We start from the raw sequence: 25,353 nt of genomic DNA, 5'->3' as shown, positions 1-25,353 counted from the left end.
GCTTCCATGCATCCTTGGAATATAAACTGAAGATATCATCTATCTACATATCTCTCTCTCTAGCGTTGATCTGAAGCTCCTTTCCTTTTCACTCCCTCCCCATTACTTTCCGTCCGCTTGCTTCTGTGTCCTTTCCCTCGTTTCCCTCTTCTCCTGTTTGTCGTTCTTTCCTCCTCTTCAACCTGGATCGCTGCCCTGGCCCTTCCCAATTCCAATCTATGATCGTATATATCTTTCCTCCTTTCCTTGAGAGTCGAGTTTGACTCTTTCAGGACTCATATTTCGTTCGCTATCGCTCGTTGATCACCAGCCAACTTCATCTGTACTGTACTTACATACTTATCACAGCCATCGCATCTGTATCATCCCTACCTAGGTGTGCACAATGCACACAGTTAATAACGCTCGTTCTCCGCCCTCCACTCCGGCTCCGTCACCGAACCGGGCTGGGATAACGGCGAATCAGCAAGATAAAGCTCAATCTCCACCATCTCATCCATCCATTGCCTCTCTAACTTCCACCAATGTGCCAGGCTCCTCAGATGGTTCACGGCCCGCCCATGATCATGTTAGCAGGAAGAAGGGTTGCGAAATCTGCATGGAGAATTTTGGAGAAGACCAGTTTCCCTTCCGATGCTATAAGTGTCTCCGCAAAAAGTTCTGCATCAGCTGTATCAAGGAATGGTTCCTGTTGTCCTGTATGGATCCATCAAATATTCCAGTAAGATGCTGTGTCCCTATACCGGTGGCACTCGTCGATGATCTGCTGTCTATCGAAGAGGTCGAGTACTACAAATCGAAATTCGTGGAGCACAGCACACAGAACCCACTTTACTGCCCAAATCCGACTTGCTCAACATTCATCCCTCCAAGGCTCTTCTATGATCCAAAGAAGGCATCTCCGGTGCCACAAGCCGAAGCATTGATTGACAACTACGACTGTGGATACCCTATGCAAGTTGATACGCCCCGTCTGGTGGGTAATGTTACATGTCCAACATGTCAAGCCTTGGTTTGCCTTTCATGCCGATCCTCGCATGAAAATTTCCTCGAAGCGACCACTGGGGAGATACTAGAGAAAGAGGACTTCAAGCGGTGCCCTGAGTGCGCGATAGGTATCCAAAAAATTGGAGGATGTGACCTTGTAGTGTAAGTATTTCGGAGACGTGAGGCGCATGTACTCACAGGTGCTGAAACTATCCAGATGTCGCTGCGGCACATGTTTCTGCTGGGAATGTCTCCAACTAAACAATTTCTGTATATGTTCCCGGCAATATGAAGGCGCAGACGAGACCGGTGAGATTGACGTCGACGAAAATGGCAATTCCCACGATACTAAGGATGCATTGGGCAGCGCTGTATCTGAAGGTGGATGGAATTGGGGGTGGCGATGTGAGCACAAATGGACGGCACCCAACGTTTTTTTCCCAAGGGAGGGGCAGGAGTGCTACCGTTGCGTCGAGACAATCAAGTTTGCCGACCCAGCAGAGACTGATGCGAACTCGCCCACCAGATCTGAGGACATGGTGGAATCTTCGCCTGCTATAGATAAAGAAGAGCCATTGGAACCCAGGCCTGACAGGACACCTTGGGAGTGTAAATACTGCTCAATGCTTATTTGTGGGGACTGCAAAGTTGCCGAGGGATGATTAGGGAATAGTACCGAGCATAGCAGGCATATAAATGCGTAGCATTCAAGGCATACTGAGTTCCTCTCTCATTTCACATTTGTGGAGCATCTTTATTTCTACTGTAGTCTTTGAGGGGTGAATGAGTGCTCAATCTCCCAAGGGGACCTGAGATAGGAACTCGGATGTTTTCATATCAGGAATCTGGATGTCCATATGTTGATTACGCTCCGTTCAATCATTTTTGTCATGGTTCAGCAGGTCAAGACTCGTGCAAATGAGGAGGGAGGCGGTTTATTTACTTCCTTCTTGCTCGCTAAAGCTCCCATGATTCGAAGTCGAGAAATATACCATGGATATATTCGGCAGGGTCGGGGGAGAGGTTAGTTGGATGACTTTTCTATTCGAAAAGAATCGTGTATTTTTCTATTGGAATGGAAGTGCTATTGCGGGGTTGGAGGGCGGAGGGGAGGGAGGATCTTGTGGTGTACGGTGTTTGTCTTATATTCAGACTAGCTCAGAGGAATGGTTTGATATTTCAGCAATTGCTAAACTGGCGATTGTAACGTTTTCAAGTTTTTAGGGCGAGGCAAGAAAATTCTGCACTGATGCATTGCATTGCATTGCACTGCAGGATACGATATTGAAACGTTGGGCTTGGTTTGTTCTACGGAGGCGTGCATGGCATCTGAAGCTCGGACGAAGAGGAGGGGGAAGGGCTACGTAGCTTTCTCTGTCCTACCAACCCGCGTACCGTATCTCGCCCGCATACCTCGGATCCTGTCTGCTGAAGCTTCATTTTTGGAAGCTTGCGTTTCGGACAACCAGATCCTCGGATATCAGAGACCGGTGGCGAGGGCCAGCCCGAAACGAAAACCGGAGATCCAGTTCTCCCCGAGAGGAAAACGTTGCAAGGATGGCCTTGACGTGAATTTTCGATGACGCTGCGGCAGCGCTGCCACTGACAGGATCAGGATCAGGATCAGGATCATCAACAGACCCAAGCTTGCGCCTGACGGGCGCCAGCTGTATCGATTTCGTGGTTGATAAGTACCGGTACAGTAGTGAGTGGTTCTGGACGCACAGTCACGATCAGGCATGGAGATAAAATGGATGTATTGAAACTCACGATGAAAATGAAGAGACAGTGCTTGCGATAGGAATCCAATACTACTTGCTGTACCTATGCACCTGTATTAAGTCAAACGTCCATGGTGTAATATTTTTATATATGTATATATATACGGAGATACCTTCTTCCCAACGTCACAAACAACACACTGAGCAATTTACGCGCTAAGACTGTTGCCGCTTAGCGCTTCCTCGGTAGCGCGCGCCGCCTTAGTTCGATCTCTCTCCCTCTCTCTCTCTCTCGGGGAGATCCTTCAACAGCCCGAGTTTCCTTCACGCGACTTCGAACAAATCTTCATATACCGGACATCGACAATCGAGAAGAATACTCACACAAACCTCCCTCTGATGCAAAAGCATAGATAGTCTGCGCTCTACTATCCCAGCGTTCCCTCTCCCAGCTCTACAGAACCCCGCATATCGTCATTTTCCTTTCACAAAGCCCCAATACCTGCTGTCCACCACCGCCCTCCGACATCGCGAGGAAGGATAAGGTAGACAGAAAGACAGGCACCAAGCAAGATGGGTCAGACCCTGTCCGAACCGGTGATCGACAAGGTTTGCACTCCTTTTTTATCGTTCGTCGTCCGGCATCATCAGCAAGAGCCCGCTAGCTAGCTTTTATTTGCATATCCGACCATATTATAATCTTCGATTCTGTCAGAACCAGTGCGCCAGCAGGATTTACTTGAGTGCGCTTCTGCAATCGTCTGCCAAACTTTCGACTCCCTTGGATCTACTCTCGTGCTGCGGGGATAAGCCTGCAGCGCGTTCCAATCCTACAATCTTTGTTTTCACGGTGCTGACTTATTCGCTCTACTAGACTTCCGAGAATGGTGGCGACGATCGCTTGATCTACGGTGTGTCTTCGATGCAAGGATGGAGAATCAGTATGGAGGATGCGCATGCTGCTGTGCTCGACCTGCAGTCAGTGGCCGAGGACAAAAAGAACACGAAACCCAAGGACGCTGAATCGAGGCTTTCATTCTTTGGAGTGTATGATGGACACGGAGGAGATAAGGTGGCACTATTCGCCGGCGAGAATATCCATCCCATTATCGCAAAGCAGGATGCCTTCAAGAAGGGTGATTTGGAGCAGGCCTTGAAGGATGGATTTTTGGCAACCGACCGGGCAATCCTCAGCGGTCAGCAAGCCCGCACTTATCTGGGGGCTATAGGAAACTGACTCGTGCTTTGCAGACCCACGGTACGAGGAAGAGGTTTCTGGATGCACAGCTTCCGTTGCTATCGTCTCGGCAACTCAGATATTTGTCGTAGGTGGTACCTGTGGAGTCGGCCGGGCCATGACTGACCTCTTCAGGGAAACGCTGGTGATTCTAGAAGTGTTTTAGGTGTCAAGGGCAGAGCAAAGCCATTGTCGTTCGATCACAAGCCGCAAAATGAAGGTAGGCACACGACTTAGAGGGCAAATGCCTTGACGCGATTGCTTACTGAATTGCAGGCGAAAAGGCAAGAATTACAGCTGCCGGTGGATTCGTTGACTTTGGACGAGTCAACGGTAATCTTGCTCTGTCCAGAGCCATTGGTGACTTTGAGTTCAAGAAGAGCGCCGAGCTTGCTCCCGAGCAACAGATTGTCACAGCTTACCCCGACGTCACCGTTCACAATATTTCTCCTGATGATGAGTTCTTGGTCGTTGCTTGTGATGGTACGCCGTCTCGTAATTTAATTTTAATTCAAATAGCTCTAACACTGTCCACAGGTATCTGGGATTGTCAGTCCTCCCAAGCAGTTGTCGAGTTTGTTCGGCGCGGAATCGCTGCCAAGCAAGACCTCTCGAAGATCTGCGAGAACATGATGGACAACTGTCTTGCTTCCAGCTCCGAGACCGGAGGTGTTGGCTGCGATAACATGACCATTATCATCATCGGACTTCTGGGCGGCAAGACCAAGGAGGAGTGGTACGATGAGATTGCGAAGAGAGTAGCCAATGGAGACGGTCCTTGTGCACCTCCCGAGTATGGCAAGTATTTTGTTATTGTCTAATCAGAACTGGGCTAATCATTGGACTAGCGGAGTTCCGGGGCCCGGGCGTTCACCACAACTTTGATGATAGCGACAGCGGGTATGATGTTGACATGGACAAAAAGTCAAAGTCTATCGGAGGTAACCCTCGTGGTCGTATAATCCTTCTTGGAGATGGCACTGAGGTCCTTACAGACTCGGACGATACCGAGATGTTCGACCGCAGCGAGGAGGACCAGGATCTGGCCAGCCAAGTCACTAGGGGACAGCCGGTTGAGACCACGGCCACTCCAGAGAAGATCAGCGATTCCGAGCCAAACTACAAGGGTATTGCCGATAATTCAGACGAGAAGACTACCAAGCCATCGAAGTAGAACCAGCAGAATTTCTTTGACCGAGAGAGCTTGCGGCAAGCTTGCTGCACCTCGGCATTCTGGGAGATAGGTGTTTCTGGACATACGTTTATTCTACACAAAATGCCTGGAAAAGCCGCAAAGTGTTTGATTGAATGACACTACCGGATATAGCTTCACGGATAACTTATTTTCTCAACTGGATGAGTGGGTGGGCTGGAGGATAGCATGAGGAACGGGAGGTTAAGGATGCCGGAGCACTTCTCGCATTGCAACACTCGGAATACTGGGCGGCGCTACTGTCTCCTCCCGTTATTTTCCGGATTACGAATTCCATCACGCAGCGATTTTCTCGTGTCTTTTCTTTTGCATCAGATTTCAGTCACGGAAGGAAAGGCCTAGAATAAGGACAGCTGCTGCATGTACTGAATGAAGAAGCGCCCAATTGGCACTTCAAACATAGTTGTCTCGATATTTCGGATTGTTTGGTTTATCCTGTAAGCTTGAGGTGATGTTGAACTGGTACTAACTCTTGGATGGCCATTTGCATGCCATGTTTATACTAAAGAAAAATATGAGCGTCAGCATCCCTAGATCCCCAGCGAAATGCGAAGTCGCATGCTCGGGGCTCGACACGTGACATATGACGTTTTGCTGGATCATAGATGGGATAAACCGGGCAGGGCACGGCAAGCATGCATGCGTGCTAGGGAAGGAAGGCAGGGCGAAGTAGTTGTACTTCCGTACCTTCGCCACTATCCTCTACGTATCCACGGCGTGGATGAAAGTCCACGTACCTTACTAAGTCGTTACGAGAATCGACACAGGACGTTCTGCGGGTGCAATTAACAATTCAATCCTCTTCTCGAGTAAACACAAAACCATTTGTCTCGTCTTTTTCAACCTCGAGCCGCATTGATCCTCCGGACTCACTTGACCAGGGTCGCACCCCAGCTCTGATATTTTCCCTGCCCTGCCTTGCCTTGCCTTGCCTTGTGAACGTGCTAGTTCTGATTTCAGGTTACTTGTCAACTTGTCGTCCTACACAACCTCATCGACTACACTCAATCACCACCCGCTTTCTTTCACCCGCGACTGAACTCCCACTTTGTTCCAGAAACCCGTGGAACACTGCGACTCTCATCTTCCTAGGCATTCCGGGTCAAACAGCATCCTGCGTCAATCAGAGACTCCTTGTCCGAGAACACGTCGGCACCCAGACAGACGTCAAGCAACATGTCCTCGCCATCGTCAGCAGGATCCGGCAAGCGGAAGAGAACGAGTACCTTGACGAAGAACCCAGTTATGCAGCCGTCGTCTCGAGATGCTTCCGGAGAGGATGGAGAATCTACAGCGCCAGAAACCACTAAGCACAAGAAGGGCTCATCCACTGACAATGCTCCTGCTCCCAAACGACTCAGGTCAGCGACCCACGAAAAAGTCAATGGCGATCCCGGAGAGCCGTCCGAAAGTACCGAAGGGAGCTCCGACATTGAGAAACGCGTTGGACGCAAGGGCAGGAAGTCCAAGGATGGGGAAGAGGATAAGCCAGAGGCGATGGCACCACCACCGCTGGGACAGCTGACGGATCCCGTTGGGTATAAAACCAACCCGGCTCCCGTTGGTAGAGCGGTTCGGGTCTACGCCGACGGAGTTTTCGACCTGTTTCATCTAGGGTAAGTCAGAGTTGGGCACCATTGGATCATCGGGACCTAAAAGCTAACGCTTGACTAGACACATGCGCCAACTCGAGCAAGCTAAGAAGGCATTCCCAGACGTGTACTTGATCGTTGGTGTAACGGGAGATAAGGAAACACATAAACGCAAGGGTTTGACTGTATTGTCTGGACAAGAGCGCGCTGAAACAGTCAGACATTGCAGATGGGTTGATGAGGTCATTGAGGATTGTCCGTGGATTGTCACACCCAAGTTCTTGGAAGAGCACAAGCTTGATTATGTTGCACACGATGATCTTCCATACGGTGCCGACGAAGGAGACGACATCTACAAGCCTATCAAGGAAGCTGGCAAGTTCTTGGTTACCCAGAGAACAGAAGGTGTTAGCACGACTGGAATTATCACCAAGTAAGTTGCCTCGTGGTTCTCGCTGCAAGCCAATCGGAACAGTATTAATTGTGTTGGCAGGATTGTTCGAGACTACGAGAAGTACATTGCTCGTCAATTCAAGCGTGGCACTTCGCGTCAAGAGCTTAATGTATCATGGTTGAAGAAGAATGAGCTTGACCTCAAGCGCCACGTCTCAGAAATGAGAGAGGCTATTCGATCGAACTGGACAACTACTGGCCAAGAGCTAGGCAAGGAGTTGAGACAGTTCTGGCAAGCTAGCAGACCTGGATCCCCAGCTCGTATGTCAAGTTTTGATGATTCGTCCAAGGCTAGCTCTCTTACGAGCCCATCGGCCCTTTCGCATCTCAGTCGCCGTTTGGAGATCCCCAGAAACGATAGCCCTGGCCCTGGTAGTGACTTCGCCACTGGATACAGTTTGGGTTTGATCGGTGGTGTTCGATCATGGGTACGTTTCTTACGACTTTACTCTATACCTATTCACCCTGTACTAATACCTTCCAGATGATGAGAAGTCGCCAGACCAACCGTGATAGTCTCCACGGAAGTGACAGCAGTGAGGAAGATAGCGATGAGCGACCGTCTCCTCGTGGCCGTTCCGGAAAGGAACAGACCAAGGGTGAGGCTGCTGAAGAGGAGAAGCAGGTAGACGCTCAGATTGACGCGCTGATGGGGGAGAACTCGAAGAGCTCTGGTGCCTAGGGGTGGCGCCCAGGGGTAAAACTCGTGGTGGTGATGGCCGTTAGCTGGCAGGGGCGTTGTTTTGTCCGATAATGATTGCTTCTGGTATATACCTCTCTCCTAGTATGTGTAGCAAAAGCGCTAGGATTTGATAGAGCTTGATTAGGAGGAGTGAAAATTGAACACGTACTTGTAACTTGCCTGGGCCTGTCTTTGTCTTCGTGAAATTTTAATAACTATCTATTTGCACCAAACAATTGGTAATATTCACTAATATTGATGGATTAGATATATCCTTTGCTATCTCGCACTTCGCTATGATGCTCACGTGAGTATAAATTGGCCAATCAGAGTGAATCCTTTACAATACCCAAACAGTTAACATTTACTGAGGCCGACGGCTCAGAGCCACCAACCCCACGAACGCCTCTCCAATCCCAGCCTCGTCACCCGTTTCCTTTCTTTTCTTTCTTGTCAAACCTCAATCTATTGACAAGATGTTGTCCTCGACGAGATCAGCAGCCGCGCTGGCTCTGCGAGGTACCTATTGCCACCTCTCGAAGCTCCCAGTTGCAGAAAAGAAGCTAATCAAAACATCTTTCTACGTACAGCCAAACCAGTATCCTCCTTCATCCCCTACCGCTCTATCGCAGCCATCTCCTCCTCCTCCTCGAAGACCGCGAGTCCCAGTCTCACACCACAAAATGTCTCTGGCAATGCCGGTTCGCCACCACCGATAATAGGCGTGACGGGCAAGGAGAGGAGGGAGGTCCCTCTGCCTAGCCAGGAGGGCAAGAAGGGCGTTATGCAATACGCGCTGTACGTTTTTTCCCCCACTACGATGCGACTTGGGAGGGCCTGGTGGAAGTGTAGTCAAAAGCAAGTTGCCGACCTGACCCCCCGACAGGACAACCCTCGACCAGATGGCCAACTGGGCTCGTCAAGGCTCCCTCTGGCCCATGACTTTCGGACTCGCCTGCTGCGCCGTTGAGATGATGCACCTGTCCACTCCCCGATACGACCAGGACCGCCTGGGTATAATCTTCAGAGCGTCCCCGCGCCAGTCGGACGTCATGATTGTCGCCGGGACCCTGACGAACAAGATGGCCCCCGCGCTCAGACAGGTCTACGATCAGATGCCGGAGCCGAGATGGGTCGTTTCCATGGGCAGCTGTGCTAATGGGGGTGGATACTATCACTACAGTTACAGTGTCGTGAGGGGGTGCGACAGGGTTGTGCCGGTGGATATCTACGTGCCTGGGTGCCCGCCCACGGCGGAGGCGCTGATGTATGGCATGTTCCAGCTGCAGAAGAAGATGAGACACACCAAGATGTAAGTCCCAACCTTTTGATCGCTTGCGGGAAATTTGGTTGATATTGACTCCTGGTAGCACTAGACTTTGGTACAGGAAGTAGAGGGCGAGGATGGGCATGGAGCATGTTTCCTTACTGTATAAAGATCAGTCACGCACACCTGGGATACACGGAGTTCATTCGTTTGTTATCATTATTACAGAATGAAAAATTAAAGTTGAAATTGAGCCCCATCTCCACAGCGAATGAATATCAGCCTCCTAACCGGTCATTGAAAATCGCTCGCGAATGGTAGTAGCCGTTTTGGCGATTTCGTTCTTGGGTGGCGGGCGGAAGCGTTATGAGCCAGGTAGCTAGCTACAGGATATGAATCTCCACATTTGTCTTACATCTATCCAGATGAAAAACTTTGTTCTCTCTGAATCAAAGACGCTCGTTCGATTCCTAGCAGATACGAAGGATAGATCTGATCAATCGAGGGTATGAATATATATATATATATATATATCTCATCTATCCCTATCCCATACCCATACCACACACACAATGCTACTTCAATCGATATGTACGTACCTCCCACAACCAGCTACTCGACTTGTCAAAGGAAGAGGAAAGCCTCGACGAGTGGGTGACCGTGACCTGGAGTCGATTCGTTCATTTAAATGAAAAGAGAAGAAGAAGAAGAAAGTGTCGTCGTCGGGGTTAGGTTGGATTTGGTTTTGGTTTTGGATTTGGGACGAAGTAGGTAGGTATATTTTAAACGATGTCGACGCTGCTCTTCTCGACAAACCCTCCTTTTTTTTAAAAAAAAAACTATTGGCATTCGATGCTTATTGAAAGATGATAGATATACAAGTCAATTCAAAAAGAAATTGTTTACATTGTTCCAGTGTGGAGATTGGGAAGGAAAGATTCAGAGAGGACCTTGTATATAGATTGTTTGCTTTTTTGCACGTGTACGCTACAGCTCGCTAGATGTAAATGAATACAACAAGAACGACAACAATCCAAAAACAGCTACTGCTTCAAGCCAAAACAAAACCCATGTCCTGGTACTCCTGCGGTCGTTCAACAGCGCCAAAACGACGATTGCCTTGATCGAAGATCTGCAGGATCGGATCATTAGCAAGATCTATCTGCAGCAGACAACAGCGGATAGGAAGAAGGGAGTCTTCTCACAGCATAGACCCCCTTCAAAAAGGCATGACCGAGGATGTCAAAGTCCATATCACCTCGTGACTGGATACTGCTATAGATCGTGCTGTTTGAAGTAGTGGCAAATCCCAGGTCCTCCTTGTTGATGGTGAACTGCTTGTCACCGATAGCGACACTCACAGTTGGAAGCTGGTCAAGGGTGGTGATGGAAGGGAATACCCAACCTTGGTCCTGTGGATCATAGACGGCCCCCTCGATGGAGCCGTAGATGGCCTGGCAGACGACATCAGAGACAAGTGTGAGAGGGCTCCCGGTGTCGATGATGGCAGTTTTTCCCCCCTTCGTCACTACCGTATCATTCACGATGGTGGAGCCGGAGCTGACAGTCCAGAATCCATCGGAGCTGTCGACTGGAGTATAGTAAATGTCTTGGCCGGACGCCTCCACGGTCGGTAGGTCAATGTAACCGAAGGTGTAGAAGCCAGCCCCCTCGTCGTCCGGCTCATCGGCGTCACACCAGGAACCAATCTTCGCAGTGCAGAGTTCTGCACCCTTAGGGATGTCTGGCTGAGTGATCATGTTCTCGACTGGAGTACTCACAGCCTTGGGTGTCACAGTGTTGATCGATCTAAAAGCGAGGCCTAGGATTCCATCACCAACGCCAGGAGCGACTCTTTCCGATAACGATTTGGCCAGCTCGATGGCTTGTCCAGTGACCTCTAGCCCTCCGAGGACGACGGTGTCAGTACCGACTATTCCAGATACGGCAGAGTGGTCACCATGGGTGATCTTCCAGGTACTGCCGCGCATTTTCGTGAAAGTCGAGGACTTGGTGGAGTCAAAGAGTTCATGTCCATTACACTTGGCTGCAGACTGCATATTCTTGCTGAGCTCTGTAGACCAGACCTGTAAATAATGAGCAAAATGATCGGGAGGCCAATCGCACAAGAAGCAATATGTGAGCCAGAGTGGTTCGCATACCCACGAGTCAGCCGAAGCTGTATCGAAATGGAGTACAAGAGTCTGAGGTGGAGTCCCAATCGATACAGTGCAGTGGTAGAGATTCTCGTTCTGTTGGTCCCGTACAGGCACGAATTCGGTGATAACAGATGATCCGTCTCGAGAAACCCCCACCTTCTTGACCAGCAACCGAGCAGAGTTCTTGCCCAGCTTACTGAGAAGACCTTGGTGTCCCGAGTTGGACGGGCCCGCTATCTGGACATATGGACCTGGTTGCGTAGGGTTGAAACCCCACTCGTTGAGAAGGTAGGCATAGGACTTGAGACCGTCCTTCTGGTACTTGGGGTTGGTGATGATATTGATCTTCGACAGTCGTTCGAGGGCACAAGACTCTTTAGGGCGGGAGTTTAGATTCAAGACGAGTCCTCCGAGAAGATAAGACACTTTTGAAGAGCGAGGTTAGAATATATTTGAGGATAACTTGTAATAATTTGTGAGGCTAAGTGATGAGAAGAGGCTGAGATGTACGGGAAAAGAGAGGAAAAATTGAAGAAGACTTGTACCATCTTACCTTGCCTTTCCTTGTATGAGTTCAGGAAAGAATGAATTATCTACTTGAACCGAAGAGGGGAGGAAAGAGGCAGGAGGCAGGCAGACAAGCAATACATCTACAGCCTCAACTCCAGCTTCGCTCTTGTCAGAGCTAAAGCCTGAATCCGGCCTTGCCCGGACACAAGGGGCAGCGTCATTTGACAACGAAACACTTAGGTAGGGCTGGCTCATACCAAGCATCGAGCTCCCATTCGGCTAGCATGCATCCATCTATCGCTCTTTTCATCCGTCTCCGTATATATCGGATCAGTAAAGTGAGAACTGCGGTCCTGGTCCTGTTCCTGTTCCGCAGCCATAAAAGCGGTGGGGAAGCGAGAGAAACGCCAGCTGAAGAGGAATACGTTAAAGAGATACACGTACATACATACATACATACATACATACATACATATACCTATATAGACGAGAGCGACAGAAGTCCAACTTACCATACGCAGCCTCACGTACCTAGTAGGTCTTCTTTACCAAGACATAGACACATTAGGAGGATAGACATGCAAAAACACCCATGGAAAGCCGCAACACAATATAAACACAATACAACACAATACACACAGCAAAAAGATCCCATATAAACGCTGAGCCCGAGCTCTGAAATGAAACCAACCACTTGCAATAGGTTAACAACAATAACAGCAAGGACTAACTAACTAGCTAACTCGCTCGACAAATAATGGCTACAGTACTAGGCAACTGCTGTTGGCCACTTAAGCGAGAACGTCAAAATCAACATTAGACATTCAGCTATCACTTCTCAATTACTCAGTAATTACAAATCCCAAAAGTAAAAATAAAACACTGTTTTATTCTTTGGACTCCCTTTATTCTTCTCAATTTTTAAGCCAATTATTCGAAAGCGCACGGACCTTAATATTTAATATGCCAGCCTTCGGCCGCGATATAAGCTTCAATTTTATCTAGCATACTCTAACACAAATTATCAAACAACGACTGATCCAATGTATCCCATGCAGCTTGCAAACAACTTTCCATCCTTTGCCTTGCGTGTTCTGAATCCGATTTGTCGATTGCAACGTCGAGAAACATTTAATAAAGCTTCTTTTTACGGTGCCACCAAACGTGCTCGATCGGATTAAGATCGGGGGAATAAGGTGGCCGATTGATTAATAAAGTGTTCTTATTTTTGCCGAACCACCGCCGAACTTTCTTCGCAGTATAATTCGATGCATTATCTTGCTGACTACTACGTCCCAGGCGTTAGTATTACCCCTCGAGGGTGCCTCAAAAGTCTAGTTTCGTACTACGTCCCAGGCGTAAGTATTACCCTTCGAGGGTAGGGTAACCAGGGGGTTTAAAGTGGAAACTAAACTTTCGAGACGCCCTCGAGGGGTAATACTTAGGCCTGTACCGTGGTAGCCAAGTCTCACGAGCCAGATCAAGCTTTAATTCTTGATTTTTAATTCCCGAGACATTCGTATTTCATCATTCCGGAGGTAGGTACTCGCTTAAAATAAGGTGCCTCACTCAAGCTAAGCCAAGTACTACTACGTATATCTGGTGATATTGTTGAAGGACATACTACGTCGCAGGCGTAAGTATTACCCCTCGAGGGTAGGGTAACCGGGTGGTTTAAAGTGGAAACTAAACTTTTAAGGCACCCTCGAGGGGTAATACTTAGGCCTGTACCGTGGTAGGTATGAAGACATGCAGAAACAAAGCTACCACGGTACAGGCCTAAGTATTACCCTTCGAGGGTGCCTTAAAAGTTTAGTTTCCACTTTAAACCCCCTGTTTTCCATACCCTCGAGGGGTAATACTTACGCCTGCGACGTAGTAGGTAGAGAATTGGATCAGGAAGGCTCTAAAGTTTTATCTTACTCACCCGATGCGATCTGCGTAGTACTTTATAGTATTTATGTACTTGTTACATATGCGAAACAAACATGCTTCAGGTTACTCCTACCCAAGCTTTAGCTAGCTTACCTATACAGCCTCGCTCGCCGATCAGCTCCACCTCTTTCTTTCTCCATCCATCTCTCTAGCCTGTCAACTCTTAACTCTCAACTCTCAACTCTCAATCAACTCTCAACTGTCAGCTCTCAACTCTCAATCTCAAAACCCCAAGCCCCCCCCCCCCCCCCCCCCCCCCCACCTGCCTGCCTTCAATCTAATCATCACAATCTCTTTCGATCATTGCTACTGCTGCTACTACCCTGCACCACCTGTTTCCATCATCACGTTCACCTCAAAAGCTCTATATACGCACTTACTACTTATCACTACGAGCCATCAGCTACTTTCCTCTAACAGTCAACCTCTAACGGCCAATGCATAAACTCTCGTTCGGCACCAAGAACTCTCTACATCTGAGAGCTTCCTCCACTCCCTACTGTACTCCCCCATGAATACATGTCGAAAGTATAATCCTGCAAGGGATCTACTGTACCTCACCAGGTCTCAAACCGATCAACTTACGTAGTACAAGGATTCATTCAGCCTTGAAAAGTATCTTCGAGCCAGTATTTAGCCTGTGCAACGGAGTCGGCAGGGTTTTCAGCAATTCAGAGATCACCGCTGTACGATTCATGGAGCTGAACTGGGTCCGACATTGATTCATGGGGGGGGGGGGTAGTTCAAGAAAAAAAAGAGTCATAACCCTCTGATCCAAACAAAACAATAAGAAGATAGCTCATAACTACGAGACGACTCTATTTCATACTGATCGGCTCAAGAAAGAGTCAATCAGAGCAGAAAAAAAGTATAGCTAGGAAGGTGGCTCTCGCTTAACTATAAGAGAAGTCTTGGAAAGAAAGAAAGAAAGAAAAAAGAGTCACAACCCTCTGATCTAAACAAAACAACAAGAAGATAGATCATAACCACGAGACGACTCTATTTCATACGTATTGGCTTAAGAGAAGTCTTCATAGGAAAAGAAAAGAAAAGAAGAAGAAAGAAGAAGAAGAAAGAAAAAAAAGAGTCACAACCCTCTGATCTAAACAAAACAATAAGAAGATAGCTCATAACTACGAGACGACTCTATTTCATACTGATCGGCTCAAGAAAGAGTCAATCAGAGCAGAAAAAAAGTATAGCTAGGAAGGTGGCTCTCGCTTAACTATAAGAGAAGTCTTGGAAAGAAAGAAAGAAAAAAGAGTCACAACCCTCTGATCTAAACAAAACAACAAGAAGATAGATCATAACCACGAGACGACTCTATCTCATACCTAACAGTTCAAGAGAGAGTCAATCAGAGCAGAAACAAAGCATAGGTAGGAAGTCAGCTCTCGCTCAACTATAAGAAAAAAAAAAGAAAAAAAAAGGAAAAAGAGACGATCTAAGCTTGACGGTAACAAGTAGAATGAATGCATACCTTCCTCGAAGACAGGATTGGTGATATACGTAGTACACCGGGTAGTGTTCGATGTATATATGTGTATAGATGAAACGGTTTCTTTATCCTTTCTTTTCTTTTCTTTTCCTCTCCTCTCCGCTCCTTTCTCTCCTAAGCTCGAAGAAGAGGGAGGACCTTACTTACCTTACTTTACTTTACTTTACCTCCCTACCATACCTTACCTACCCAAGCCCTAGAAAGATTCAAGAATCGACTGCCTTCAACTACCTAGACATGGAGATAATTCAACTGCCTCTTCCCGTCCACCCCCTTCCCCCCCCCAATCCCTCTTCTTCAAAAAGGAAAAGGAAAAGAAAAAAGGAAAAAAAAAGAAGGATGCTAATATGCTCGCTCGCTCGCTCGCTCGTTTCCTTTCTATATTTCTCTTTCACTCTTATCTTACCTATCTCCCCTTCCACCTATCCTACCAACCACCCTTCCACCCTTCCAATCCTCCACAACAGACAAGAAGCTAACCCCCCCCCCCCCCCCCCCCCTAAAAAAAACCGTACACCAGTCACTGAAAACAAAAAAAGCGGAGCGGTCAAAAAAAAAAAAAAAAAAAAAAAAAGGCATACACATAAATACATATAAACACATATAAACCCACATAAATACACATAAACACACATAAACACACATAAATACACATAAACTCATATAAACACACATAAACATATATAAATATGCATCTTTTTTTTTTTTTTTTTTTTTTTTTTTACAACCATCCCATCCCATCCCATCCCATCCCATCCCAAATTATATATATATATATATATATATACTCAACATATATGCCCCTCTCTTCTTCCCCTTCCCTCCCCCTCCCCCTCCCCCTCAGCCACCATCCACCATCCTCCTCCCAAAACCCAAGCTCCAAGCTCCAAGCCCACAACCTCGCAAGAAAAAAAAAAGAAAAAAAGAAAAAAAGAAAAAAAGAAAAAAAGAAAAAAAGAAAAAAAGAAAAAAAGAAAAAAAGAAAAAAAGAAAAAAAGAAAAAAAGAAAAAAAGAAAAAAAAAAAAAAAGAAAAAAAAAAAAAAAAAAAAAAAAAAAAAAGAAAAAAAGAAAAAAAGAAAAAAAGAAAAAAAGAAAAAAAAGAAAAAAAAGAAAAAAAAAAAAAAAAAAAAAAAAAAAAAGAAAAAAACACACACACACAAAAAAGCACCAACAAAAAGCCTCGCGCTACAAGATAGAGATACCGTCTTAAACCCAAGGACAAGTCCAAGTCCAAGTCCAAGTCAAAGTCCAAGTGCAAACGAGTTGAGAGAGGTGAGGGAAGAGAGAGAGGAGAGGGAAGGAGAGGGAGGAGAGGGAGGAGAGGAAAGAAAGAAGAGAAGAGGAAAGGAAAGAAGAGAAAAAGAAAGAAAACGACGACTTGTAATCATCCATACATCTATACATCCCATCCCATCCCATCCTATCCATACCATACAATCCATACAATCCATACATCCGTCCGTCCTCCCAGAACCGATTGTCCCGTACCAATCTATCTATCGTACCGTCTCGTCCCGTCTCGTCCCGTCGTCTCGTATCGTCCCGTCCCGTCCCGTCCGTGAAAGAAAGCAGAGTGCAAACGCCCGCCCGTCCGCCCGCCCGTGAAAAAAAAAAAAACCCCCCCAAGAACTCTATCCAGCCCGGCCCAGCCCAGCCTAGACAACCTCCCCCCCCCTTTCGCTCCCACACCCCCCAAAACGCCCTTTCGTCCATGGATACAAACGAAGCGAAAGAGAAGAGAAAAACAAAACAAGGGGGTCATGCTGGCTTCACACACGTAGAGGAGAATAAAAAAAAAAAAAAAAAAAAAAAAAAAAAAAAAAAAAAAAAAAAAAAAAAAAAAAAAAAAAAAAAAACCCTACGCTGCCTCCGATTCCTCCTCCACCTGCTGAGCGATCCCCTCATACCACACCCCGTGACTCTGCCGATCCAGTGCTCCCACCCGCCCCATCTCCTCCACAATCGCACCGACCTTGTGCACAAACTCGGGCAGGCCGAGACTCGCGAGCTTCTCACTGGCGGTACTCGCGCTCTTGACCCTCTCCTTCTCCGTGTGAGCCGCCAGCCGACTCAAGATGTGGCCTCGCAGCCTCGTCATCAGCAATCGCGTCACGGGATCGCGGAGCTCCGTGGTCCCCGAGGAGATGGCGGCCGAGGTGGTGACGATGCGGAGGACGAGATCCCTGATGTGGTTCTTGGTCGCGGCGGGCATGCTGCGCGAGGACTCGAGGGCCGCTTGGATACCGTGACGGGCCTGTTCGGGCTCCTTGGCGTTCTCGAGCACGGAGAAGATGCGGCTTGCTTCCGTTTTCCACTGGCTGCGGACGTCTCGCTTCAGCATGTTCTTGCATTGGAGCAGGATCGCACCGCAGGTGACGATACGCAGGATGTCGCCTCGGATCCGGGTGATCCGCTTAGAGTCCAGCTCTAGAGTCTCTGGGATAGGGCTGGAGTAGTCGAGGGTAGTAAAGACGTCGACAAGCATCTGTATGTACATCTTTTCAGGGGTAGGGCGGGCTCGAGCCAAGTGGACCATCTCGGGGTCTCTTCGCGCATGCTCGGCCACCACCTTCGTCCGGGCTTCCCTCCACGCTTTCTCGGTGGCCGGTAGGTCACTAGAAGTCTGCTCCAGGATCTGGCCAAAGATCGACGCCTCGTACTCGGCGGCGTTCTTGACCAGAGCCGGGGCTGCTTGTTGTAACATGAAGTTGGCGTAATCGAGTTGCATCAGGTCGATGCCGTGCATCAAGGCCTGGAGACGGTCGACCACGTCTCCGCTCTGCATCTTCTCCTCGACGATCTCTCTGATCTCTGCGTCACGGAACGGGGCACAGAGCCGAGGAAGCAGCGAAGCCATAAAGGAAAAGAATTTCTCGTAGGAGAAAGACCCCGCCTGGAGCTCTGTAGCTACGACCTCGTTGTCGAGGGCCTCGCCTATGAGCTTGTGCATGGAATTCCCTTCTTTGAGAAGCTGTTGAAGTCGCGTCCTGATGTTCTCTGCCATGGCTAGGATCCAGATATCGCTGTTCCCTGACGCCACCTCCTGGCGCATCTTGTCAAAGACTGCTTGCATGATCGCGTTTCTCTCCTGGAGAGCATCTTCGTCAATCCGATACTCCCGGTTGAGCGCAACCTCGTGCGTTACAATCCTGTTCGGAGGAAGGATAGGTCGGGCAATCCGAAGCTCGTCGGCATGCGGACTTTGATACTTTCGGGGCGTGGCTGGTGGCGTGAGAGTCTGCAAGTGCGAATCGACTAGTTTCTCGGACGCTGCAAGATCGGCCAGGACGGGTTGTTCTGGCTCGACAGACTCGGCGGCTCGAGGGCGCGAATCTCCAACGGGCTTCTTGACTCCCCGGACCTTTCGCGCTTCCCGGATAGCATCCGTAATCAACTTCTTACCTTGCTGAGCACCAGCCAGCCTCTTGATTCGCACCATGAGCTTCAGCTGATTCTCGCGAATGCCATCTCGGTACGAAGCAGTGACCGCCTCCTCGGTGCTGTCCTTGACGGATTGCCAGATGGAGTCCAGCTCCACGAACTGCAGGACCATCATATCGATCAAGGTCGTCGAGTCTCTAGCTTTCCACGCAATGAAAGCGTTGAAAAAGGTCGCGTAGACCTCGGACAGGGTCAAGAGCTGCCCCGGAGGTGGGGTGTAGCTGTTTGCCGGGTTCAGTCGTGATAGAACATTCTCAAAAGAGATCAGCAGATCTCGAGCCTTGGCTACCAGCTCCTGTAACTGTGGATTAGCTAGATCATCTCTCCTCATGGACGGCGATCCCCCCACCTGCTCTGGCTCTCGAATATCCACCTTGCCGCTCAGGACTTGAGTTGGGTGCCCGAGGATGAGAAACGCGCCCAGGAAAGTGCGTACGGCCGTCATCTCATTGACGGAGCCCGTCTCCCCCTCCTTGAGCCCGCAGATCCGCAGGATCTGTGCAGTGCTGACCAGCACTTTCTCCTGCGCCAGTAGATCAACCACGTCCTCAAACGAGGTTTCACGGACGCTGTCAATCGTGAGACCCAGAGACGCAAATTCTCTCAGCGCCTTCGCTTTGCGATGGATCCTCCACTGCTGTTGGATCCTCGAAGCCGCCACCTCCTCGCTGATCGACTCACAGACCGAGGGCAGGGGTGAGAGGCTCTTCCGCGGCTGACTCAGAGAGCGCCCCCTCTTCGAAGACTGCGCGCGATTGAGGATCTCCTCTCGCCTCTTCTCGGCCTCGGCAAGTCTCTCCTCCATCTCCTTCCTCAACTTCTTGCCCTCCGCCTCTCTCTTCTCCTTCATGCTCTCCGCAATGCCCTTGGCCCGCTTGACCTCCTCCGCGCACGACGCGACAATCTCCGCCAGGTTCTTCTCTCGGGCATGTTGCGCGGCCAGGGCCCTCTCCTCGCTGTTCGTGGTACTCCGCGGCGCGGCCTTCGCGACCGCCGCCCTCAGGCGCACCTTCTCCGCGTGCGCCGCCCTATCGGCCAGCCTGGCCTTCCGGTCCTCGATGATGGATGCGCGGCGCAGGTGCTGGGCGATGTAGTTGCTCTGCGGCCCTCCATGACGGCCGGACAGTTGCGACTGGTGAGAGTGTGCGGAGGAGACTGAGTTGCGACGAGAGGAGGCGGCGGACGACTTGCGACGGTTGGTGGTCGGGCGATAGAATCGGGCGGCGAGTCGAGGAGGGGGGGTATGCACGCGCAGCTCATTGGGTTCTTCGTTGATGAGGTCGAGGTCGAGGGATTCGGGAGTGTCGGACGGGCCCGTTGACTCGGCCAGGTTGCGGTCGGGATCGCTGAGGTCCTCCGCGGGGCGATGCATCGTGAATTTGTTTGGAGGGCTATATGGTGTGCTGTGGTGTATAGTTGCGTATCAATTCCGTGTTGAAAGGGTAGACGGAGGGCGTCTCCGGGCGCAAAGATATGAAGTTGTGTCTGTGACGCAAGGCTCGGTATTTACAGTAGAAGCGAATGAATATGGAGGGACCAAATCAATACAAATATATCCGTCGTCGTTGACGGTTGCGGTACAGTGCTGGACAGAAATGAGGGGGTTGGGGCTGGCTGGCTTGCCTGCTTGCGTTTGACGTCTTAGAGTTGACGATGACGAGAGAACCGAGAGCCTCGACTCAGGTCTCAAGTACGTACGTACAAGTGCGATCAATGAGCACGCATCAACAACTCTTCGTTCTCAAGAAGGCAGGAGAAGCGTGGGTGTTGCTGATATTTCTCTCTTTCTTTCTGTCTTTCTGTCTTCCTTTCTTGATTCCCATATATATGTGTCTAGTCGACGATCTCCTCGACATGCATCTTTCTGCCAGCCCGCTAAACCAAGCAACCAGCCAGGCTGACTGACAGCAGGCGGTGCACGAGATCCAAGTCCGTGATGCACGCTCCAAAGCCAAGGGAGCTAGTGACCTAAGTGCTGACCTAGGTAGATAGTCATACGGTACACATACATAAATCTACGAGATGCAGAAAGATAAAGTATCCCAAGACCGCAAACGAAAACATGTGATTGCCTCAACTTTCCGTACCTCACAACCACCCTACCTACGGTACCTACCTACCTAACCCACCCACCCACCTACCTACCCACCTTGCCCACCTCGTACCTCGCCAAAGATAAGATAAGGCATCCTCCAGCCAGCAAAAACGTGACCAGGATCAGATACCGCTCTCCTCCTATAACTGAAACCAACGACAACACAGTAAACACAAGGTTCACCTGATCTCCATCTCCCATCGCCATCCCTCCCTCCCTCCTTCCCCCCCTGCCACGATCGTCATCACCATCATCATTAACCCCCCGCCCCACCCCCATCCCATCCCATCCCAAAACCCACTCACTCACGCGAAAATAGCTGGATCTATACCGGTACGTATCCATACTGTAAGCAAGTAAAGTAAGCGATGTACGCATCACACACACACACACACATATACACATATACACATATATACACATACACATATATAAATAACCCCCCCCCCTTTCCCACCCATCGGCCAACCCGAAGAAATAAATACATAAATACATAAATACATAAATATATAAATATATAAATATATAAATATATAAATACATAAATACATATATACATACATACATAAATAAATAAATACATAAATACATACATAAATCCATACATAAATAAATAATCCCCATCCAATTATACACACCAATTCCAATTCCAATTCCAAATCAATACCAATACCAATACCAATACCAATACCAAGACCCAATTCCAAATCAACCCCCCCCCCACCCCCTCCTCCCCAAAATACCTACCTAATCAATAATCAATAATCAATAACCAGCCTCAAGCAACAAGCCACCCCAAAGCCCAAACGCGACTCACTGACAATGGTACTACTACTACTACGGTACGTGTCAACACCACTCACCCACTCACCCACTCACCCACACACTCACTTACTCACTCACTTACCCTACTATAAATAAATAAATAAATAAACAAACACCAGATTAGACCAGGGACGGGACGGGTCCGAGGTCCTAAATACTACTATATATACCGGTACCGTATCATCAGTCCACCTTGGCGCCCGACCGAGCCCGTGCGGGCGAATTGATTAATTGATTGATTTGATTGCGGAGGGGAGGACAGGAAATCACGGCACGGCACATCACACATCACCTCACATCACCGGCTGCGGGCTCTAGGGGATGTTTATTTAAGCATAAGTGAGACCGAGGGTTTCACAAGAGACGGCAAGTCCGATGGAAAGATTTCCTATTTTAGATTTGAGACCGTGTCATTGCGTAAATCCTCGGGCGCGCCAGCGTCCGTTGTCATCATCCCAGCAGCCGGAGCATACGGCGGAGCGCCAAACCAGTCCAGTGGCATTTCTCTGAATCCTGGATTTGGATGCTAACGGGAAAGGGAAGAGAAGGAGAGAGAGAGAAGAAAAAAAAAAAAAAAAAAAAAAAAAAAGATAGATAGCCAACGACTTATATAAAACACGTGAGAATCGGGTAATGGGGTGTAGACTTATGTACACTAGAGAAGAGGTATATAGACAACCGCGACCATCTCGTCTCCAACGTCGTCTCGTCACCAGTGTGCAGGGGGCGTGAACAAAGGAAATCGGGTCTAGATAAGTGACGAGAATATCAAGGGTCGGCTCCCTTTCTGATAGTGTTCCCAGAGAGACATTTGATCGCTTAGGAGACTGGGAGGGGGTTCATGGGGTAGTAGGCACCTGGTGCTTCACTTGGCACGGGGACGACGGTTGCGGTGCTGTAAATGACGGGGACCGGCGGCGTTACGGCAGGTCCGGCGGCGGTGGAGGTTTCGAGGATGATGCTGCTGCTGCTTGCGGCAGCAACAAGAGGGTAGACGGGAGGGGGCACCACGGGGTAACCACCGGTAGGGGCGGGGCCGTGGGAAGAAGTGGAAGTGGGGACGTGGGAAGAGGTTGGGGCGGTGCTAGATGGAACACCGACTGCCGTGGAAACGTAGCTGGGGTGTCCGGGGGGGAAGACGCTGGAGCACTTCTTCTTGGTGGAGGTCATGGTGCTGTTACCGTATGGGGAACCAGGGTAGCCCGGAACGGGTGGGTTGGATGGAGGGGTGATAGCAGGACCAGCAGGGCCAGCGTTGTTGACTCTCGAGGCGACTGGTACGAGGCCGCTGTCGACAGGGTATCCACCAGCTGGTCCGGATGGGATGGATCCCTCGGCGGTTGGGGCACCAGTGGGCTGATTGGGGCACGATCCTGAGCCAGGCTAGGTATTGTTAGTCAGATCCACGCACATCAGGGAGACCATCAGCTTACAACAGTGACAGCCTTGGTAACGGTAACAGTGACGGGAAGGCAAGCGTTGTCGCTGGCGACAGGGGCCGAAGGTGCGGCGACAATGGTGATGTAGCGAGTGGATGTAATACGTGCTGCGAGAAAACCTATTAGCCTTGTAGAACGAGGGCCTGGACACGACGTTCCAGCTTCGATGCGATTCAGCACTCACCTTGAACCGTGGTGGTCACTTCAGGAGCAGGGGGGCCAGCACCGTAGCCTGGCCCCTTCTCGCCGGCCGGCTTGGTAGCGTAGACGGTGTTGGTCTTGGTGTGCTTGATCGTGGTAGTCACGACCGTGGTCGATGTTCCGGATCCAAGGGTGTAGGTGAGCACGATCGATTCAGCGCCAGAGAGGGTTGGGTAAGGAGCGTCACCCTTGGGGTTGACACCAGTTCCAACCGGACCCTTAGCTGTCGATTGCGACTCGCCAGTAGGGTATGGGGGCTGGGGAGTACCCGCGGGCGGATGGGGAACCTTGCCGTAGCCGGGTGCTCCGGGAGTCTCGGCGGGGACGGTCGGCGGCATGTTCATTCCGTAACCTCCGGGAGAGGTTTCTTTGGCCGCAGAGTAGGTTGACATCATGGCGTGGCTTGCGGCCGATGCAGCCGATTGGGCCTTCGTCACTGGGCAGACAGTCTACCACACCGGTCAGCGGTCTTCCCTCGGTCTCTCCAAGGTCTTCCTCATTTCTTACTGTGTAGGCGCCGAGAGTCTTCGTCACAACCTGACCCATCGATTTGCCGCCGGAACGCGCAGGGCAGTCCTTCACCGTCGCAGGACAGTCGGTGACGGTGAACACCTTGGTGTGGTAGACAACCAAGGTGGTCGAAGGCTCCGGGGCGGGCGTATGCTCCGGGACCGGGTTGGGCATAGTGGTGTTGTAAACCAGATATTGGCGTTTCGCGGCCGCATTGTGGTTGTGGGCAGCAGCGGCTGAGGCGGCGAAGAGGCCGATGGAGAGGGCAGCGACCTTCATTTTTTCCGATACTTCTCTCGTGATTTGTTCTTCTTCAGATGGTTTGCAGATGAGGGGGGTCGTTAGATGGTCGTGAATCGGGACAAATCTCCTTTTGGGGTGATTGATGGGAAAAGGCAGAAGGCGACTAAGCGAATGTGTCTCCGGAGAGAAGGACGGGAGTCGAAAACGAAAGTATCAGCGGTGAGAAACGACTGTAATGACTGTAGTCTGCAGATGTATCCAGTTGGAGGTGAATGAACATAAGTAGTTCAGGAGAGGGAGAAGGGAGAGGATAAGTGAGAATAAAGTGTGGGTGAGCGTTTAAAAAAGAAAAGGGCAGCGCGGGATTACGGTGAACAGGGGAAGTCCGAGCTAGAGGAGATTGGGGGTGTGGGTGGTTGTGGTTAGACGCCAGGGCCCAGGGCCCATCCCTCTTTCCCTGGTTCATCCCCTGGCTGGGATGATGGGATAAGGAGAGAAGGTATGGGTATGGATATAGATCCCACCGAACGAAAAGGCTTGGGAAGTTGGGGCCAGCAGGACGGAGAAGGGGGGGCTGGGCTGGGCTGGGACGGTAGAGGCCGGCACAGTAAGTGAGCGACAGTATTACTAGCTGGCCTGGGTTAGCCGAAAACTTGAGTGGGGCTGCAAACAAGTGGCGGGGGGGGCTATTCAGACTTCGGCCAACGTCAAAGTCGATTCAGGGGTTGGTTGGTCGGTTGGTCGGTCGGTGGGTTGGGGAGTAAGGTTGTTCCGTGCTGTGGATGAGATGTTCCGTAGATTGATTGGTGAGGAGTGGGCGCAGCACCCGGCTGGCGCATATGCAGGGCCCCGTGACGCAGGGGTGGCTGGTCGTTGTGAAACGTGAAACCAGAGATGAGATGAAATAAATAAATCATGAAATAAAAAATCGAGATGAAAATAAACCACTGATTTGGATGAATAAAATAGCAGTCCGATGAAACATTCTTCACTGTAATAATAGCAGTGCCTAGTAGTATCTAGCGGAGTCGAGAGAGCCCAATATACGTAGTACGTACTACTACGTAGTACAAAGGGTCCATCGACATGGGTTGGCTGTATAGATACTCCGTACGCCGTATAGTAGAACGACGACCAGTACCGGTACTCTAACTATATTCTACGTACGTAGTAACTACGGAGTACAACTTAGTAGTACTAGTACAACTTACCGATCGAATCTTGGCCTATTAACTTTTAAGAGTATTCACTACGTTCGTACTACTACTACCGGTACTGCTACTACTGCTACTACTACTACAACTAGTACTACTAGTATGGTAGATCAGCGCCCCGGGCGCATGG

The 25,353-nt window shown here is 49.7% G+C and overlaps 6 protein-coding genes across 6 annotated transcripts; 3 read left to right on the top strand and 3 right to left on the bottom strand.

The window, feature by feature from the left end:
- Positions 1 to 3,281: 3,281 nt before the first annotated feature.
- Positions 3,282 to 5,119, top strand: L3040_005732 (uncharacterized protein; the record flags this gene model as incomplete). Its single annotated transcript, XM_066154629.1, has 8 exons — positions 3,282 to 3,317; positions 3,583 to 3,904; positions 3,960 to 4,033; positions 4,081 to 4,165; positions 4,222 to 4,428; positions 4,483 to 4,743; positions 4,794 to 4,886; positions 4,941 to 5,119. 8 exons carry the CDS (start codon positions 3,282 to 3,284, stop codon positions 5,117 to 5,119), a joined length of 1,257 nt encoding a protein of 418 aa, XP_066011478.1.
- Positions 5,120 to 6,334: 1,215 nt separating this feature from the next.
- On the top strand, positions 6,335 to 7,885 carry L3040_005731 (uncharacterized protein; the record flags this gene model as incomplete). The annotated part of the gene is made up of 4 exons (XM_007294985.1): positions 6,335 to 6,774; positions 6,833 to 7,183; positions 7,244 to 7,631; positions 7,688 to 7,885. The coding sequence occupies 4 exons, from the start codon at positions 6,335 to 6,337 to the stop codon at positions 7,883 to 7,885; spliced, it is 1,377 nt and encodes a 458-aa protein (XP_007295047.1).
- A 476-nt stretch (positions 7,886 to 8,361) lies between these two features.
- Positions 8,362 to 9,280, top strand: L3040_005730 (uncharacterized protein; the record flags this gene model as incomplete). The annotated part of the gene is made up of 4 exons (XM_007294986.1): positions 8,362 to 8,404; positions 8,476 to 8,683; positions 8,772 to 9,197; positions 9,256 to 9,280. The coding sequence occupies 4 exons, from the start codon at positions 8,362 to 8,364 to the stop codon at positions 9,278 to 9,280; spliced, it is 702 nt and encodes a 233-aa protein (XP_007295048.1).
- Positions 9,281 to 10,203: 923 nt separating this feature from the next.
- L3040_005729 (uncharacterized protein) lies at positions 10,204 to 12,085 on the bottom strand (the record flags this gene model as incomplete). Its single annotated transcript, XM_066154628.1, has 4 exons — positions 10,204 to 10,284; positions 10,358 to 11,239; positions 11,315 to 11,736; positions 12,079 to 12,085. 4 exons carry the CDS (start codon positions 12,083 to 12,085, stop codon positions 10,204 to 10,206), a joined length of 1,392 nt encoding a protein of 463 aa, XP_066011477.1.
- Positions 12,086 to 17,113: 5,028 nt separating this feature from the next.
- Positions 17,114 to 20,068, bottom strand: L3040_005728 (uncharacterized protein; the record flags this gene model as incomplete). Its single annotated transcript, XM_007294988.1, has 1 exon — positions 17,114 to 20,068. One exon carries the CDS (start codon positions 20,066 to 20,068, stop codon positions 17,114 to 17,116), a length of 2,955 nt encoding a protein of 984 aa, XP_007295050.1.
- Positions 20,069 to 22,435: 2,367 nt separating this feature from the next.
- On the bottom strand, positions 22,436 to 24,045 carry L3040_005727 (uncharacterized protein; the record flags this gene model as incomplete). The annotated part of the gene is made up of 4 exons (XM_007294989.1): positions 22,436 to 22,999; positions 23,050 to 23,162; positions 23,240 to 23,705; positions 23,764 to 24,045. 4 exons carry the CDS (start codon positions 24,043 to 24,045, stop codon positions 22,436 to 22,438), a joined length of 1,425 nt encoding a protein of 474 aa, XP_007295051.1.
- Positions 24,046 to 25,353: the final 1,308 nt, after the last annotated feature.

Source organism: Drepanopeziza brunnea (genome assembly GCF_022702325.1).
Source record: "Drepanopeziza brunnea f. sp. 'multigermtubi' strain 214-2 chromosome Unknown ctg9, whole genome shotgun sequence".
Taxonomy (NCBI): Eukaryota; Fungi; Ascomycota; class Leotiomycetes; order Helotiales; family Drepanopezizaceae; genus Drepanopeziza; species Drepanopeziza brunnea.
This window is presented reverse-complemented; position numbering and strand designations above follow the sequence as displayed.